Source organism: Vombatus ursinus, unplaced genomic scaffold, assembly GCF_900497805.2.
Source record: "Vombatus ursinus unplaced genomic scaffold, bare-nosed wombat genome assembly UNPS02014798.1, whole genome shotgun sequence".
In the NCBI taxonomy this organism is placed as follows: Eukaryota; Metazoa; Chordata; class Mammalia; order Diprotodontia; family Vombatidae; genus Vombatus; species Vombatus ursinus.
The window spans coordinates 47,423,252-47,442,838 of record NW_020954576.1 but is presented as its reverse complement, the minus strand read 5'-3'; the positions used below and the strand labels follow the sequence as shown (position 1 = coordinate 47,442,838).

Sequence of the window (19,587 nt, the reverse complement as noted above, 5' to 3'; positions counted from 1 at the left end):
CGTAAAACAAAACAAAACAAAAAAAGAAGCAACCATCCACTCTCCCCCCACACTTACATATATACATACAGACATACAGACAGACAGAGACACACACGCCCAGATACACACCCACACCCTCGCACCGACACTGACACAGTCAGGCGCACACACAGCCCCACACCCCCACACCATGTTGTTGTGCGGAAGGACTTCCACTCCCTGCCTGTGTCGTTGATGTCAGTGCCCAGGACAGCCTCCCGGCGCTGCGGCTCCCCTGGCTGATGCTGATGCTGCGGCTCGGAGCTCGACACTAGGAATCAGAAGCCGCTGCTCCGCCCCGGCCCCCACCACCCCCAACATCTGCATGTTCCCGCCGCGCTGGCCGCTTGCTGCCTCCCCAGCCGGCAGCCTTCCTACGGACTGAGGCTCCCCGGAGCGCTGGATTCTGCTGGGAGACCCATCGACCCTCGGAAGAGGAAATCTTGAGGATTTTAATTTCAGTGGTTTGATTTTTGTCGAGTGGATCTATCCATTCGGGAGCTGAATTAGGAAGGAAACATGACGTCTCCAGCTAAATTCAAAAAGGATAAGGAGATCATAGCAGAATACGATACTCAGGTCAAAGGTAGGTGATTTTGAAAATAACTGTACTTATATACAAATCTATTCATATGTACTTGTAGATATAGGTGTGTGTGTATATATATATATATATATAATTCACATGTTTAAATATAGGCTATTGTGGCTCTTTGGGAAGGTTTCATTTCCCTGGATAGAGCAGGTGGGGGAGTTTTTATTCAGAGGAGAAGACTGTCGGGGTGAGGGGCAGAGGAGGGTGTGTACCATCCAAGGATGGCAGGGCTGGGGGCCACAGGCACTAATGGAGATTTTCCAGAGCTTTAAGGTCTGCTCTAGGGGCCGGGCCATCACTGTAAGTGCCCCCTTACCTTGACTGGACTGGATAGGGGGGAGGGGCACGTGGTCCTTGGAAGGATGAAAGGGGCAATCTGCTTTTGGGTTTGGATCTTTAGAATGATTGAAATCTGACAGGTGTTTGGAAATGCATTTCACCCGCTGAAGACTAATCCGGGCTGGGAAAGGCAACCTACAGAAGGTGTTCTATTTGGAAAGCTCCTGCAGAGAGGTTGGGTTTATAAGGATGGTTTTTTTCTTGGTGTTTTTTTTTTCCTACTGCAACTATTCCAAAATGTAAGACTTGCTGTGGTATTAAGAGACAATCTAGGAACATCTTAGGCTAGGCATACCTACCTGGTCCCTGGTAGCCCAGCTACATCTAGGATTAGCTAGTTATGTTGAGAGTAGACATCAAGGCATCCACCTCCAACCTTACCCCCACCACCCTGAATTTGTGTGTGGTGATATGGGTTTTAAATTGAATTGTGCATCCCCTAGGGTTGTGGTTCTGAAAAAGGGAAAGGAAGATCTATGTTTAACCCTTTGTTCTTTTCCTTTTTTATTTGAAGCTCTGAATAATTTCCCTGCAAAACAGGAATGAAAATGTGAACTTGTAGAGGGACAAGTGACCAGTTCTCAGTTCTCCTAGGTCCACTGATAGACTTGATTAGTGAATCCCCATTCCTGTAGCTCATTCCCAGATTCCTTACTGCCCTTTATTTCCTGGATTCCTGCCTGTTAATGAGGAACACACAACCTACATTTGTGTGGCTACCCGACCTGGCCAGCTAATCGGTCGCTGGAGATACTGTGCCTCAGTCTAGTGAGACATCAGCTGGGGGAGGGGAAATAGGCCTTGAATGTTATAACACATGGCTGGAAATCTAGGTTTTCCTTTGTTTCAGGGTAGAGGGAAGTGTCCCCTCCTCCTCTCCCTGTATCTATGTTAGGAAACCTTTTTACAACAGTGAGGACTTAGGGAGAGCTTTGTAACCCTTCCTTCCTCCAACCAATGCTTGGGAGCCTTTAAAAAGGGAAGCCAGTTGATCACTTCTGCAGAGGATTAATCTGCAGTTCCTACCATGCTGGGATCTCTTCATCTCCTCAGTTGGCTCGCCTCTAGAGTGTGCTCTGAAAGGTCTCTCATCAATTGACTGAATGCCCCAGTAGGTTTACAGCAGGGATAGGGAGCTAACTCTATCCTAGATCGAGTAGTGCTGGGCTGGGAGGGGTGTGGCTTTGAGTTAGAATTGAGTGAGGTCTTGGCCTCTTGTCCTGGTTGATAAGCCCTGACTTTTTTTGCAAACAATAGGCCACTGACCTTTTGTGTCCTGTCCAGATTGGCTGAATTCTGCTGGTTGGAATCCCCCCTCTCATTGTAACTAGGTCTGTCCCTCTTCACATCCTGTTCAGAACTGTTTCCATAGAGTTAATAACTTCCACTTTTCCAGGTTCTCTTCAGAAGCACCCCTAAGAATACAAAGTGATTTTACACACGTATTTTTTAGGAAGCTTCAGGACTGAAAGGTGTTAATAGAACCATTTTAGCTACTGATCCAGTTGGTAAAGGAATTCTGGAAATTCTGCTGTGTGTCTCAGAGAATTAAACACTTGCATATTTACAAACACTGCTCTCTGAGATGATGTAATGCAATTGGATCTTTGAGGTTTCTCTTTAACCTTGCCACAGATAGAAGAGTTTTCTTTCCCTCCAGTCTTTTCCCAGTGACATTGTATAGAATCATAGAATCTGGGAGCTGGAAGGAACCATAGAAATAATCTAGTCTAAACCTCTCATTTTACAGATGAGGAAACTGGCCCAGAGATTAAAGGATTTACCCAAGGTCACACAGCCAATTAGGGGCAGAACTGGGATTAGAACCCAGGTCTTTGGATTCTTGGTCCAGTTCTCTTTCCACTATCAAACACTGCCTTTGTTCCGCTAGGTACTGGGAATTAAAAAAAAAGAAAAAGACAAAATCTCTACCCTCAAAGAGTTTCCAATAGTTGTTGAATACAGTTTCCTTATTCTACTTGCTCTTGCTTCAGAGTTATCTGAATGAATTTTAAATTTTAGGATGAAAATGAACTTTTTGAGACCCTCTCTGCCTTCTTTGTGGTTTTTTTTTCCTTCTCTTCCTAGTTTTTGTAGCCACGTGGGGAAGTATAGCACTTTTGAGGCTGTAAGGCCCAACCTCATCAATCCCTTTGTGGTTTTGCTGGGGGCTGCCCTCAGAGACAGCCTAACTTGTCTCCTTTGTAAAAACAAGAGCACTGTTTTTTGACTTGTGGAGATTCAGATTCCTTTAGTAAAATTCAGGCGTTTGGTGTCTGGTCAAATTCCTTAGCCATGCTTCTGGGGCCCCTTGGTTTCCTAGGGTATTAGTCCCTTAGCTGGGATTTGAGCTGATACAATTCGGAGGTATAGGTAATGTCACCAAGGATGGAAGGGTAATATTTGGGTGAGTTAATATAACTTCATATGGTCTAGGCTATTGTCATTTATTTGCAGACACCTCTCGGCCCTGTTACCCACCCCCCTCCACTTTTTCATATTCTTAGGTTTTTATAGTCTCCCAAAAAGCTTGTGATTGACGGTTAATGCAAATATTCCTGGACGAATAGTCTGAAACAGAGTTGTACTGTGTGCCTGGAAGTAAAAATTCTCTTTCTTGAGAACATTGTGGGTCTTTTTTTTTTTTTTTTGCCATAGGAGAACAGTAGAGCCGAGGAGTGAAATTCTGCGATTTCCATCTGGAGCATTTGATAGAATAAGCTCAGCCTTTTTTTTGGGAACAGTTTTAACTCTTTCAGAACCCTTTTTTTTTTACAGGCAAGGGATGAAGCTGAGGGCTTAGTCGTGATCTGTGTGGGTTTTCAAATGTTGATCGATGGTATTTGAGTAAGTTAATTCCCCAAGGAGACTCTGCTACCTCTTGCCCATGCCAACAGAGGTCTTTGCTGAAGATCCTTTTTTCCCCAGTCCCAGCTCCTCGGGGAGCTTTAAACATAATCAGTTTGTGTAATAAGGCAGCAGTAAAATATCTTGCCTGAAATAGCCCAGTGGCTGTTGTTGTGGCTGTATTTTTCCCTACAGTGTCTGAAGGACTGATTATTTCTTGACCAGGGAAGAGACAACCTTGTGGTAGTCAGACAGACTTTTCTTGGATGAAAATTAAACAGTTGGCAAAATTCAAATGCTGGGTCCCTTTCAGTAGAAACATGTATGCTTGGTGGGGGAAGGGGAGGCCATGACTGGAAATGGTCTGAGGCCCTTAACCTTTCTAAGTTAGGGTGTTGCCCCAGGGAATGGGAACAGAAACTTGTTTTGGGGAAGCCCATTCAGAAGCTACAGTCTCCTCCTCATGCTTTCCTCACTTTATTGTAAGCTTCCTGGTTTAAAATTGGTTGGGCTGACACTCTGGTCAGATCATTCACCTTTGTTCCTCCAGAGAGTATGATTTCTTTCCAGCTTTTGTCTGCTTTCATTGTAAGCTGAGTATGACCTGGCAGGGATAAAGACTGCTGGGTTTTGAGTCAGGAAGTCTTGGGTTCAAATCCTGGCCCTGCACCTTTGCACCCTTTGTGACCTTGAACAAATGACTACTTTCTGAGGCCTTAGTCTTTTCATCTGTAAAATGAGGGGAGTGCAATAACTAATCTCTAAGAACCTATCCAAGTTCAAATACTGTATTTTATAATATTTACCCCTGTTTTGCAAGTACCAGATGCTCTTCCCTGACTTACATATGAATGATGCTGACTGGCCACTGGCTCTGTCTCCTCCTTCCACTCCCCTAAACTTCCTTCCTGGGAAATTCAATTCCATTCAATTCATCCAGGTTTTAAGGCAAGTTCATTCTTACCTTATACCTGAGTCTCTGGGGGCTTTATTTGGGAAGTATTTGTACTATGCTATTCTTGGGGGGAAAAGCAATCAATATGTAGATGTCTAGTATTAATAAAATTCAAGTCAACTAGTATTAACTAGTAGTAAATCCAGAATTATTTTTTTTGTAGAATATAATAAATTTCCTTTGAAAGTTGCCTGATTTAAAAAAATCAATAATGGCTCAAATTGTCAAGGCTGGCTCCTGGACAGCTTGGTTACTTTAATGAAAAAAGGCTAACAGTCTCTCAGAGCTGTTGGGTTAATGATTGTGTCTTAGCCGTTGCTGTTTATTTATAGGGGAGGGGAAAGCTGTTCACAGGTTTGGAGCTAGAAGAGACCTTAGAGGTCATCTAGCCCAACACCTTATTTTACAGATGAGGCAACTGAGGCCTAGAGGGGAAATATAGCCACGAAGGAATTAAATAGCAGAATCAGGATTTGAACCCAACTCCTTTTACTCCTAATCCAGCACTCTTTCCAGTGTACCATGCTGTTAATCTTGGAGGACCATCTAGAAGTATTAGAAATCATCTGTTTTCCTTTGAGTATTCATTGTATTAACCCTCAGACCCTTGAATCTCTTGAATCTCTTCTGTAGGGTCTCAACAGTGACTCAAGTTGTTTGTTTGTTTGTTTGTTTGTTTGTTCCAGAGGGGGAGTTATAAATCTAAATTTGCCATTGCTTTTGGCTAGCTTCCTTCCACCATATCTCTTTAGCCTGGTAAAGGTCTTCTACCCTGTGACCTTGGTCTATCTTTCCAGCTTCATCTTTGATTTCTTCCCATTATAAACTCTTGTAGAGATGACATGGAGTCAGGGAAAGGGAGTATTGAAACCGGAGTCAAGAGGCACCCCGTCTTCAGTAATAGCATTAGCTGTATGACCATGGTCAAGTCACTTAAACCCTTTGAATGTCAGTTTCTTCATCTTTAAAATGGGAATGGTCAATAATAGCACTGTCTGTTGAGGGGAGAGCACTGCACACCCTTAAAATGTCTGCAGTTACTGCAGTTGCTCCAAACACTTTGAACCTTTCCCAGAACACACATCTTTCTTACTTTGCTCATTCCGTCTTCCTGCCCATATTTCCTGCCAGCATAGTCTTTACCATGCGCCATCTTACCAAAGCCCAGATCACGGCTCCTCTTCTCTACAGTGTCTTGCTTGCTCACCTCAACCACAAGTGAGAACCTCCAGGTTGCACCCCCACGATGCCAGTCTTGTGGCACCGACCACAGACTTTTCTCTTTGGACTAGATCTGGGGCTTTTCGATATAGGGAACTCCACTTGAGGAAACTCCTAGTACCAAAGCACCTTCTCTGCAGCTTGTCAAGAATTGTCCGGGGGCACTGCCCTGGGTTACATTGCTAATATGTTTCAAAGGCTAGACTTGAACTCGGGTCTCCTAGATGATTCACAGTTGCCTTTCCCCCAAATACTCTTATGTTAAAGAGATTTATTACATCTTAATTCCCTTTTAATTAGATTGTAAATGAGGGCAAGGACCAAGATTGGTCCAGCTTTGTATCTCTATAGCACTTTAGGGTAGTACTGGGCTTGAGAAATGTTTGTTGGATGAGTGTTTGCTATGAGAGGGGATGAAAGCCAGGAGAGGGCCCAGATGGAGGTGGACATAAAAGTGTCTCTCTGCCTTTATCAGGAATTGGGAACATTGATTTGCAGGCTCCTGAGGCAAGCTAGAGTTAAACTTTAAAACTGATCAAAGCTCCTGAATCACTCATCTTACCTTTGAAAGCAAGAGAAAATATGAATTGTAATATTCCTAGTAGCGTTTAAAATTTGTCAGAAACTTTCTGTAGAGTAGGCAAAGTGCAAAGCCTACATTTTTGTCTGCCCTTTTCAGCAGATTTTCCAATTGTGAAGTGGATCCATTTAGGACCATTTTGAGCAGGAGTTAAAATAGGGGTGACCTGAAAAAGAACTGTTGTTAATTTCCCTTCTCCCAGTCTAGGGTAACTCTTGCCTTGTTAGGAGCAACTCCCAACTTCCATGATGTACCAGAGGGGGAAATTGACAAAGCTGAGAATCCTCCCTTTTGGTTCCTTTACTCATTTGCTACTAAGTGGCCTTGATCTTAACTTATTCATCAGCAATTGATGGCTCTGGACTTGAAATGTGCGTATCCTTAAGGAAGGAGAAACAGCTGGGCAGTGAGGCTCCTCAATCTTTGTGGTTATTTTAGGATGCCATCTGCCAGGGAAAAAGCCATCTTTTTTTTTTTTCCCTCTTTGCCTCAAAATGTACTAAATGTTCAAAAAGTCCTAGAACATAGTTCATGTTGATGCATTGCAGACCTTACATCTTTGGTTTAAAATCATGGCACGATGGGTGGGGCCTGCTCTCACTGGGGAGGAGATGACCCCCTCATCTGTGGTTGGCTGGCATGGTCTGGGTTGTAGAAGAAAAACAAAATCCAGAAAACAAAGAGCACATGGCGGTTTGGACATGACATACTGTGACATGACCCATGAGCCTTAAAAAATACATCCTGTTTCTGAATGGTTGGCAACCACTTCTTCTAATAGTGAAGTCCCCAGAGGGCTGGTCCTGGAGCCATCTTTTGCAAGATGAATAAGCCATACTTTCTGGGAGATAGCTGAAAGTACTCTCTCAGGCTAGTAGGCTTTCTGTCGTTTCAGTAAATGTTAATTCCAGTACACAAAAATTTATGTGGTACCTTAATAATCAATGCAATTTTCCAAATGTCTAAGTCACCCATAACTGACTCATTTGGCAAGATCTAGTCTTGTGTTTTCATGATGATGACAATATTGAGCTTACCTCATGTTCAGAGCGTCTTCTCTCTAAGAGCTGAAAGGGACCTTAGAAAATCTAGTCCAAATGGATTTCCTTTGGAAACTGATAGCTAGAGAGTTGAAGTGACTAAAGCAAATGGCAAAGCATCAGCTGTACCTGAGTCTCTTGATTCATAGTACTGTGATCTTTTCACTAATTACAGTTCCTCTCAGTTCATAAGTCTTTATAGTCATTGAGGCCTGCAATGAGTGGTTCATGACAGGGATTCCCTGTGTTTTTGAGATGTGGAGCTACTTGGAATTTACTCAAACCCTAAATTGCTGTGGAAGCATTATCTGATCAGAGTGGAGGTGGATTCTCCCTGAGAATCCTGGCCATTCCTGGAGAGAGGGTTATGGCAGGTAGCTTGGAAACCTACCAAGTTGGTGATGTACAAATAGGTTGATCTCTTAGTGATATGGTGACCCAGTGATATGGTGAACTGTCAGCATTGAAACAGGGATTAGTTAGTTGACTGGGCCAGAGATGGAGTTATAACTGAATCCCTGGGGTGCTGGCATGATGACCTCTGTCATCACTATGATCAGAATAATTATGTTAAACCTTAGCCTTTTAGTTAGTCCAGTGAGTTATGTGATCAAAAAATTGTTCAATACTGAAAGGACTCTGTGATTTCATTAATGTGGCTGTTCCCTGCAACAATGTAGATTGCGAGCCCTTGATGCCTGCCCATTTTATGTTACTCTTGTCTTCAGTTAACCACAGAGGGTCCCCCCAATATGCTTGGAGTCTTTCCCCCCCTCTACCGTCCTTTGCTTGGTCTGTGTATAGTCCATCCTCTTTCTTGAGCATGTTCTGGGTTCTTCATTATTCTTCTATGTGTTGCAGCCAACTCATACCCATCCATTATGAGCCTTTCCATTGCCCTTTGAGTGAAAATAATCTATTAATTGTTGGCTTGGCCTTGTTCTTTTGGACGGCTCAGAAGGAAGAGTCCAGCTTTTGATATTGCAACTGTTTTGTTCAGGGCTTGAATTAAAAGAAAAAAAGGAAGTGTGATTATAAATAATTTTTTTTGAGAAGTAAAGAAATGGGATTTTTTTTCTTAGCTATTCTTAGTGGTGAGTAGAATCATAGGGACTATGGAGTTGGCACAGATTTTAACTTAAATCCCTCTAGACACTCAGTAAACCTCTATGAAGTGTCCCAGGCACTGTGCTAAGTGCTTCAGTCCCTGCCAACAGGGAGCACATTGTCAAATGGGGAGACTATATGCAAACTACTATGTATGAGCAAGGTAAAGACAGAATAAATTGGATATCCTTTAGCCAGAGAAAGGGCCACTGGAGTGGGAATGAGAAATTGCCTTAGGAGGGAGATTAGGTGAGACTTCACGTAGGATGGTGGAAATGGTTTTGGATCCTCCTTTAAAGGTGGCATGATAGCATCTTGGATCATTTATTCCTCTTCAAATACCATTTAGGTCTACTGTAAGGATGGCATAGTAACGCAAAGAGCACTGATAATAGAATTAGAAGACTTGAGTTCCAGAGAAGAGAGTGAGGCTGATGACTTTGCCACAGCTCTTCCTCACTTCAATCCAATTCAGGAGCAAGTCAAGATACCGCACTCATGATTTCATTGGTCCTCTCTGGAGAATGAAGGATGAATAACAACACTTGAACAAGTTCCGTTACTTACAGCTTATCTTCTCTGTGTGTGAGTTTCGTCATCTGTAAAATGGAGATGATAATTTTTTTGCCTATCTACCATATAGGATTGTTATATAGACAATATGCTCTACGTTGAGTCAAAATTCAGGCATAAAAATGGTATTCCTTTTCCAAGCCTTGTTAAAAGTATACATTATTTTCTCAAAATTGGGACTATTCCAGAAAATCCTGAAGGCAGGGTGGAGTAGAAAGAGCTTTGGTTTGGAGTCAGAAGACTTGAATTTGAATGCTGACTCTACCACTTAGTACTTGTGAAACCTTGGGCAAATCATGGAACTTCAGAGCTTCAGTTTATTTATCTGTAAAATGTCAGGGTTGGACCAAATGACCTTCCACCCATAAATCTACGATCCTATCATTTCCCTGACCTAAGTAGCTTCTATGTGAATTGTAAGGAACTATTCTAATGCCCACAACCTCCTAAGTATTTGCTTTTATTTTCAAGGAATGAAAAAGATAATAGTCCTTTGTTTTGCTTCTAAATAAGTACCTTAAAACCATAGGTCTAGTATAATAATAATAATAATATTAATGATAGCAATAAGAGTAATAATGAAAGCTAACATTTATATTGTGCTTTAAGGTTTGCAAATTACTTTACAAATATTATTTTTCATTTTATTTTCATAACAGCTATGAGAGGTAGGTGCTATTATTATCCCCATTTTACAGATGAAGTCACTAAAACAGAAGGAGATTGTGACATGTCCAGGGTCACACAGCTAAGAAGTTTATGAGGAAGGGGCAGCTAGGTGGCGCAGCAGATAGAGCACCAGCCCTGGAATCAGGAAGACCTAGGTTCAAATCTTGCCTCAGACACTTAATAGCTGTGTGACCCTGGGCAAGTCATTTAACCCTGATGGCTTCCACCTCTCCCCCACCCAAAAATGCATGAGGCTGGATTTGAACTCAGGTCTTCCTGCTTCCAGGTCCATCCATCTATCCAGCTATATTTACACACTGTGTGTCTACATTGATGTGTGTGTCTAGATATATCTATCTCTACCTGTATGCTCAAAGTCTATACCTTATTATATGTGTTTTGCCAGTCAGGATGGCTTAGGTTTTATTTCTGCCTCTCACACATATTCACTGTGTGTCTTGGACAAGTCACTAAAGTTCTTTAGTGCCCTAGGTGACTTTCTAAGACAAAAATTGCAGAGCAGTTATTTGCTGATCAACATTGGTAAAAGGTTTCCTTATTGGGAGTTCCCTTTACCCATCACAAGTCTAAGCTATACGGATATGGAGATAGAAATATATCTACATATAGCTATATAGAGAGCTGGATCTAGATCTATATATCTACATGTATATAAATAGAAATATGTGTATGTATTTGTTTATGTATACACGTCTTTATATATGTCTAATATGTCTTTATATAGAAAATTACATGTATATAAATATAAATACATTTATATGTGTATATATACATACATATTTCAATATAGAAATGCCTTTATATATAAAATTACATGTATATATAGATATGTTTATATCTGTATTTATATACATACAATGTCTTCATATATATGTCTAATATAGCTTTCTTTATGTAAAAATGCCTTTAGATATAAAATTATATGTATATAAATATGTTTATATGTATGTTTATGTACATATGTATGTGTCTTCATATATGTCTAATATGTCCTAATACAAAAATGCCTTTAGATATAAAAGTATATGTACATAGATTTTGTATGTGTTGATATGTATATACACACATATATATCTCTATAGATTTATGTCTGTCTAATTCAGCTTTCTTTATATAGAAATGCCTTTATATATATAAAATTACCCTGGGAGAAGGACAGAAGCCAACGCTAAGGTACCATGTGCTCCACTTAGTTATTTCTCCTGCTTTGGGTTTTAAGGCCTCATTTAGAAGCTAATAGGCTTTGTTTTTTCAGAAATTGTTGGAGTCAGTTGTGCCTTATCTCTTGATCGCTGCATTTATTCTATGATTTGTGGTGATGTAAGTTATCTCAGCTTTGCCCTGTCAGCATTTCACTCTAAGCATTGAAGCATTTTGTATAGATTTTATCTGTTAGTTTGATTAACGAAGTTCATGAAATGGGTGTTTTTAGTCCATTCATAGCATCAACTTGAAACACCTTGTTCCTAGATGAAAACTATGGCAGAAAACTCCCATCCCACTTCAGAAGGCCAGGCCTTGCTGGCAACAGTGCCTTTCCATAGACACATAGTCCTCCATTCACATCCAGCCTTCACATTTGCCTCCAGAATGCAAATCTCTCTCCCACATAATTCCATCTCTCATAAGCATGGGCCTTTCCGTGTGCAAGAGTGTGCTTATTTCGTGTTTGTTTTCTTCTGTCCTTCTGGCCCTGGGGGTGCAGTACTGCTAGTCTAGAAATCTTAGCTATTCTGCATTCAGCAGCAAAAGAGTTAATCATTGATGGAGCAGAAACAGAAACTTCATTTTTAACCCTCATATTCCAAACCACCCTCCCCTTACCACTCCTCCAAGATGGGGAAAAAAGCCACATTCCTGCAAACCTTAATGTAAAACGATCTCATGTTTATGAGAGCTGGAGTTATTTGGGAGTGATACTTGTGTCCTAGAGGCACAGTGGGCATGACGTGAAAGCAGGGCTATGTGGCCTGCAGAGATTGTAGATAAGACTGTAATGTGTAATTGAGTAAGAATTTGAAAAATTACTCGATAACACGAGGAGCAGCAAATCGCTGTTTGTACTTTCTTGAGCTCGAAAACTATTTGGAGTGGGAGCAGAGGAGTTGGCATTGTCTGCGGGGCATGGGAACCCCTTCCACATACCCACGTAAAATGTCTGGGGAGTCATAGAATTCCCGAGCTAGGGTTTTGGGCGTTAGAACTCGAAGGGACCTTGGTGGCTATCTCTTTTAGCCCCCTCATTTTACAGATCAGGAAACTAAGGGCCAGGGAGGTTAAGGGCTCTGCCCCAAAGGCACAGTCATAAAAATGAGCAGAGGCAGGATTCAAATTCAGGTTTTCTGACTCAGATCCAATGCTGTTGAAAAGCAACAGTATATTCTGCCATCTTACAGGCATGTCATTAGCAAAAAAATCATTCCAGAAATGGGATTGTCAATGCTTTTCCTGAAATTCTTGAGAGAAGAGGTTGCCATCACTTGTCTATGCCTTTTTCTCCAGTGACCTATAGTTTTAAAAGTTCTGAAGATTTTTACTGTTGTTTAACCTACACACAAGGCTTGAGGTAGGATAAAAAAGAAAGGGTGATGATTTCAACGCACTCATTTTTCGGCAGCTGCTGCTACCACACCCCCTGCACTTATATTTCCAGTCTGGTGGACAGACATTGGGAGGGGACAGATGGAGGTGGTTAGTTGCTGATGACATTTTTTTTCTTCCACCCAGCCCCAAGGGGTTGGCTCCTGGCCACTGTGGTGCCCTTCCCCATCTCCTCTCCTTACCTCATTTCCCTGCCCCTTAAAGTGCTGGTACATCTTACAGTTAAGTAGGAGAGCTAACTGTAGAAGTGTCATCCTATGGTGTCTGCTCAGAGTACCTTTCAAATCTCAAAATAGACCGCTCTTCATTGCCCTACATTTTGTTGTGAGGATTATCAGAGATAATCTGGTATCTTCCCTTGTGTCCCAGGATACTGGATCTAGAGACGAGTCAAGAGGTGGTCAGGGCCTACACAGTACTAGTTCACCTTTGCAAACCAAATGGATTGACAATGTTCTACATGATGTATCTGCCAATCGAGAAGTATTTATTGAACACCCACTGTGAACCCAGTGCTGAAAGAATCCTCACAGAGGATATCATCACAGATCTGGAATTAGAGTCATCCAGTCCAACTTCCTTATTCTTCAGAGGAGGAAACTGAGGCCCAGAGAAGCTAAGTGACTTGCCCAAGGTCATGCAGTGGCAGAGAGACCACTGCCCTTGAAATCGGAGGAGCTGAGGTGAAGTCTTCTCTCTGACATCCATGTGACCTTGGGCAAGTCTCTTCACTTCTTGAGGGTCTTAGCTTCGTCTATAAAAATAAGGGTTTTGAATCAGCTGCCTTCAATTCCATTCAATTCAGCAGACATCTATTAAGTGCGTACTGTGTGCAAGGAAGTACCCTGCTAGGTGCAGAGTTTACAGAGACAAAAAAAGCTCTGGAGGAGATTGCATTCTACTGATGAGTTCAAGACAGCACAAGGCAGATGAACTCCATCCTGGTGTTGAAAGCTCTGGCCAATGTGATTGCAGACCTACTGTCAGTGAGCTCCAAAATATAGGGAGGTGGGAGAGGTATTACAAGAAGTGTTGTCTCAGTTTTCAAAATAAGGAAGAGAATAGAGTCTGTAAACACTAGGTCAGTGAGCTCGACTTCTATTCCTAACAAAATTCTAAAATGTATTATCAAAGGGATGGAGGGTAACCATCTAGAAAAGGAAGCAGTGATCCCAGAAAGTCAGGGTTGCCTCATCTAGAAAAGATGATGCCAGACTAACCTAATTTCCATTTTTGACTGGTGTGCTTATAGATATTTCAGAGGGGATCAGGGCTTCTTAACCTGGGGTCTGTGGACTTGTTTTTAAAAAATATTTTGATAACTATACTTCAGTACAGTTGGTTTCCTTGGGAGTCCTACATATTTTATTTTATGCATTTAAAAGCATTATTCTGAGAAGGGCTTCATCATCTCACCAAAGGGGGCCCATGTCAAAAGGAAATTTTAACTTAGATTTTATCAAAGTATTTGACAAAGTCTCTTATGCTTTATATATGGGCAAGATAAAGAGATGTGGGCTAGAAGACAGTACAGTCAGATGAGTTTGGAGACTGGTTGAATATTGGATGACAGAGTCTAGATTCAAAAAGATGTAGATTGGCTAGAACATTGGCTAAATCTTAGAAGATAGAATTTAAGGGACAAATATAATCTTACGCTTAGGTTCACAAAAATCAACTTCTCCAGTGACTGAATACCTGTTTTTCTGAAAAAGATCTGGGAGATGTAGGGAACTCTAAGCACAACATGAGTCACTGGTGATATGAGATCTAAGTAATGGGATCGCAGGCTCTGTTAAGCAAGACATAGAGTCTCAAACCAGCAAAATGGTAGTTCCAGTGTATGCTGCCTTTGTCAGACCATATCTGGATTATTGTGTTCAGTTCTAGATACCAAATTTTAAGAAGGATATTGATAAGCTGGAAATTTTGTTGAAGAAGTAAGCCAGGATAGTGAAGGTCCTTAAGTTTATGTCATATGACTGAATCTGGGGATGTGAAGACTTAGGGGGTATCTGATAGATATTTTTGGTTATTTTTTTTAAACTTTAAAAAATCTGCATTGATACATTTTGTTCTCACATGATACTTTAATATAAACACCCCCAAAAGTCCTTTATAAAGCATATTTTAAACCTCTCCCCCTGCCAAACAATTAGTGTATTGATTATGAACAGAGAAATATGTTCTTTGACTTTGGTGATGAAGTGTTGACATTGACTTGTATTTGATCAGAATTTTATCTGTTCTCCTTGTTGATTTGGCGTATCATTCTAGCCATTGTGTACATGTTTGTTTGGGTTCTGCTTTTTCATTCTGTATTCTTTTATACAAGTAGTTTCATGTTTTTATGAATTCTTCATCTTCATTCCTTTTTATTCATTCATTCATTCATTCAGTATAGCCCTGTGATTTTCTTGGTGAAGGAAATGTCCCCTGAAGAAATTTTCTTTACCAATGCAGATTAGCAACTGTGCTAAGATTTATATAGTCTTAGAGAATTTCCTGGGGCATTTGAGAGGTTAATATCTTGCCTAGTTCACATAGCCAGTATGAGGGGTCGGGCTTGAACCCTGGTCTTCCTGTCTCTAGAGGTCAGACTGTCTTTTCGCATTCCTTTGGCATAGCAATGTTGCGTGGTGTTCATATGCTGTAATTTGTTCTGCCATTTTCAAATCCTTGGGAGCATATTCTGTTTTTGTCTTCAGGTATTTGAAGGGCTGGCTGCAAGAAGGAGTGATGAGACCTCATCCTCCTGGCCTCAGAGGGCAGAACTGGGAAATGGGAATGGAAAAGAGGCAATAATGTTAGAAGCACATTTTAAATTTTCTCCTGAATTCTGAACTCACATTTCCAGCGGCTGCCTGAACATGGTACAAAACTGATATCAAACTCAGCATATCCAAAATGAAGTTCATGGGGAGGTGCCATGGGTTACTGGGAGCCATACTGGATTTGTACTCAGATTTCCCACAAGACCCTGCTTACTAGCTGTGGGACCTTGGGCAAATCACATAGCTTCTCTGATGACCCATTTCCTTAAAATTTTTAAAAAATTTTATTCATTGTAAACTTAAATATAAAACAAGAAAAGGAAAAAAAAACTTTCCATATACACCACAGAACATAGGATTCAATATAAAAACAATATAAAACAATAAATTTCCATTTTAAGAAAACCTATATAATAAATACTACACATTGTTTTTTACCTATAAAATTAAAATGACAATTAAAATAACAAAACAACAATATATCACCTACTGAGGAAAACATTTGGTAAACTGCACCACTTTATATCAACATTTGCTGTTCCTACTGTTCTCTCCCCAGATTGTCTCTTCCTAACTCCCTATTTCCCTGTTTTGCTTTTGAATTGTTAATTTTCTGTTAATAACATCAGCATTAGCCCAGTCCCCTTGGCTAAAAACCTCAGTCATCTTTGACTCTGTTGTGCCCCTCAAGTCCAATTAGTTTCCAAGTTTCGGTTTGTGCATTTAGTTGCCAAGTGATTTAACCTTTCTGAGCTTTAATGCATTTATGAGAGGAATAATAATATCTGTACTACCCACCTGAGAAGATTTTTCTGGAAAAAAACACACACACACAATACAGGGCATCCCAAAAGTCTTGGTGTAATTTTAAGCTATTGAGGCCATTAAAGCTAAAATTGCACCAAGACTTTAGGGATACCCTGTATAAAATGGCATTTTAAAGTGTTGTTATTATTCATAACATGAATAGGAATAACTCTGACCTGGCCCCCTTTGTGTCTACTTGAACTATTCCAGCAGTCTCCTAACTGGGTCCTTTGCCTTCATCTTTTATATCCTTTGGTCTGTCTCCACCCCAGAGTGTTCTAACACATTCTACTAGAGTAGTTCTCTGTGGATATGAGTCTGATGACCTTGAAAATGATTCTTAGATGGCTTCCTGTTGCCCATGGAATAAAGTCCAAGCTCCAAATCTTGTCATCCAAAGCCACCCATAATCTGACACCAAAGGATCTCCCTTCACATCCTTTACATTCCGGCCAAAGTAGGCTACTAACTGTATTTCACTCTTTTCCGTGTGTGTGCTTTTGTTCCCATGATACACTTTGCCTATACCATCCTCCATGTCAGGGCCACCAACTCCTGTCAGAAAGCTCTCCCTGTGCAGATCTCTCTGAGAACATTGTGTCTGTCTTACGTGCTTTTATTTCTAAATAGTAGGGTTTTTTTCTTGTTCATCATCTAGCACAGTTGCCGATCAAGTACTAGGTGCTTAATAAATATTTGTTAAATTCTTGACTGCAAGATTGGATGTAGGGGTTTAAGGAAAGGGAAGAATTAAGAGATGATTTTGAAGTTTGAGTGACTTGATAATGATAGTGTCATTGGCAGAAGGCTGCCAGTTTGGAGAAGAAGATGATGTGAGGTTGGCTTTAGAAATGTAGGAGATGTTAGTAAGTAATTGTAGATGTCAGTGATCCCCAAATCTCCTTCATCCAGGAGTCTTGGTTTCCCTCACACACAAGCTAGTGAATGCTGAAAAATGAATAAGTATAACATAAGGATGCCTATGTAAATGATAAATAACTGCCCTCCCTTGCTGCCTCTCTACATTTCATTTCCAGAAATGTGTTCCTTTGAAGGGACGTGATGTGGGGAGGAATAGAACTTTCTCTCCTCGCCTCCTACATAGGGCTGCTAAGCAGGGAGTGGAAAAATGTGAATTTTGAACTGACGATCTCCATTGATAAACTTCCTTCCTTCCCTGGTCTCTGAGGTTGTGTGGAAAGATGTGAGAGGCCGCCTTCTCCAGTGGAAGAAAAGCATGGGATGATGAGTATGTGAAACTCAGCAAAACAAACAGCCCTTTGCCTTCCTCTCCTAAATACACACCTGGAAACTTGGAAGAACATTTTAATGGAAGGGTTACAGAAAGATTAATAGAACAAAGAGTTAACAGAAGATTTAACAGTAAGGGAGCAGTGGGAAAGGCTGGGTTCAATTCAGTGTAACTGGGTGTTGCTGTTTCAGGGTGTGGGGTCAGGGAGTGGTTGATAATCATCATTTGAATTACTTTTGATTGGTTTTAAGGAAATTGGAGTTGCCTTGTAATGTAATGGGTACACATGTTTTTTGTAGTGCTGTGTAGTTTGGTGACGATGTCTGCGTTGGAGTCTAGAATAATTGTCTAAGACCATTTAGAGGAGAAATAGATTTTCGGTAATGATATGGTGCAAGTCTGATAAATTCAATCCTTACAACAGGGTCTTGAACTTCTTCTGTCACCTTGGTTCATGGAATCCAGGTCAGAGCTTTAGAGCTGAAAACCCACCTTATCATTTTTTTTTTTTTTTAGGCAATTGGGGTTAAGTGACTTGCCCAGGGTCACACAGCTAGTAAGTGTGAAGTGTTTGGTCTGAGGCCAGATTTGAACTCGGGTCCTCCTGACTTCATGCCCGGTGCTCTATCCACTGCACCACCTAGCTGCCCCCATGTTATCATTTCATTCAAGTCTCCTTTTTGTTGTTGTTCAGTTGTTTTTTTTCAGTTGTGTCTGATTCTTGGTACCTTCCTAACCCCATTTGGGGTTTTCTTGGCAAAGATACTGGAGTAGATTGCCATTTCCTTCTCTAGCTCATTTTACAGATGAAAAAACTGAGGCAAATAGGGTTAAGTGATTTGCTCAGGATCACACAGCTAGTTAGTGTTGGAGGCCAAATTTGAACTCATGAAGATGAATCTTCCTGACTCCAGGCCTTGTGCAGTATAGGCCTGACCACTTAGCTGCCCTGCCTCTCCTTTTACAAATAAGCAAACCGAGGCCTAGAGAGATGAAGGGACTTGCCCCAAAGTCCCACAAGTAGTAAGTAGCAGAAGCAAGATTTGAATCTAGGTCTTTTGACCACATAGCCAATGCTCTTTCCATTAGAGCAAGCTGGTTTCTTGTGTTTATTTATCATGCATGATATTAGAGCAAGGCAGACTTATAAATAGCATAGATCCACCCTTGCCACAGAGTCTAAGCCGCAGGAAGCACACCTGAACTCTGTGGAGGCTTCCCCTGCATAATGGGAACACTTTTGAAAAGGCTATTTTAAGCCACCTCATTGACACCACATTCTTTCATTCATTCATTCAGCAATCATTTATGTTTTCTTTGTACAAATGACTCTACTGGGCACTAAGGGAAGGCAGTTGCAACGGGAATAAGTCTGAACACAAACTATTCAATAACGGAAACTCAGAATAGAATGCAATAGAAGTGTGAGGAAGCTGGAGGGCCCTGGAAAAAGAAGTATTTCTGATTGGAAACATCAGGGAAGGTTCCAGCAATGAGGTGGTATTTAAAGGATGGGTAGAGATGGAGGGAGAGAGCATTCTGGGTATAGGGGGTGGCTTAGGAGGAGGGAGAGCATTGAGCTATGTGAGGGATTGTCAGTCATTCTGTTTGGCTGGACTGTAGTGCACATGATGGGAGGTACTTGGAGATAAGTCTTGGAAAGGTAATTAGATGTGGGAGAGCAGGGAGGAGGCCTTTTCTCAATCCTCATAGGATCTAATGAAATAATGTATATAAAAGCACTTGCTGACCTCAAAGTCCTGTATAAATGGGAATTGTTTATCATTATTCTGTTATTATTATAGCTTTGCCCACAGCAGCCCTGTGGTATGGGGAGTACCAGCAGTTGTATGCCCATTTTACAGATGAAGTCAGTGAGACCCAAAGAGGTCTAGGCTTACCCAGGGTTGCATAGCTAGAAAGTATCAGAGTCAGATTCATGCCCATGGCCCTCTGCTTCCCCAGCCTAGCACACCTTGCACCATACCACATTGCCTTAGCTTTCAAGACACCTCATTCTCCTTCCTCTTCTCTGTATACTTGGCTAGATGTGTTTCCTCTTCTTGAAGCCTTCCCTAGAGTTCTCTCCGCTGCCCTCTTAACTTCTCAGTTTCAAGCAGCCTCTTGCACCAGTGAAGAGGAAGAGTCCATTATAAACCTGGGATCCCAAGCATAGGTGATGGAT

The 19,587-nt window shown here is 41.2% G+C and overlaps 1 protein-coding gene across 7 annotated transcripts in view; it reads left to right on the top strand.

Moving 5' to 3' along the window:
* Positions 1-96: 96 nt before the first annotated feature.
* The window catches only part of SRGAP2 (SLIT-ROBO Rho GTPase activating protein 2), a 254,903-nt gene continuing 235,412 nt past the window's right edge, over positions 97-19,587 (top strand). For all 7 annotated transcript variants that reach the window (XM_027871069.1, XM_027871068.1, XM_027871070.1 and 4 more), the window contains exon 1: positions 97-607. In XM_027871069.1, the coding sequence (XP_027726870.1) occupies positions 541-607 (67 nt within the window). In that variant the 5' untranslated portion in view covers positions 97-540. The remainder of the gene's footprint in view (positions 608-19,587) is intronic.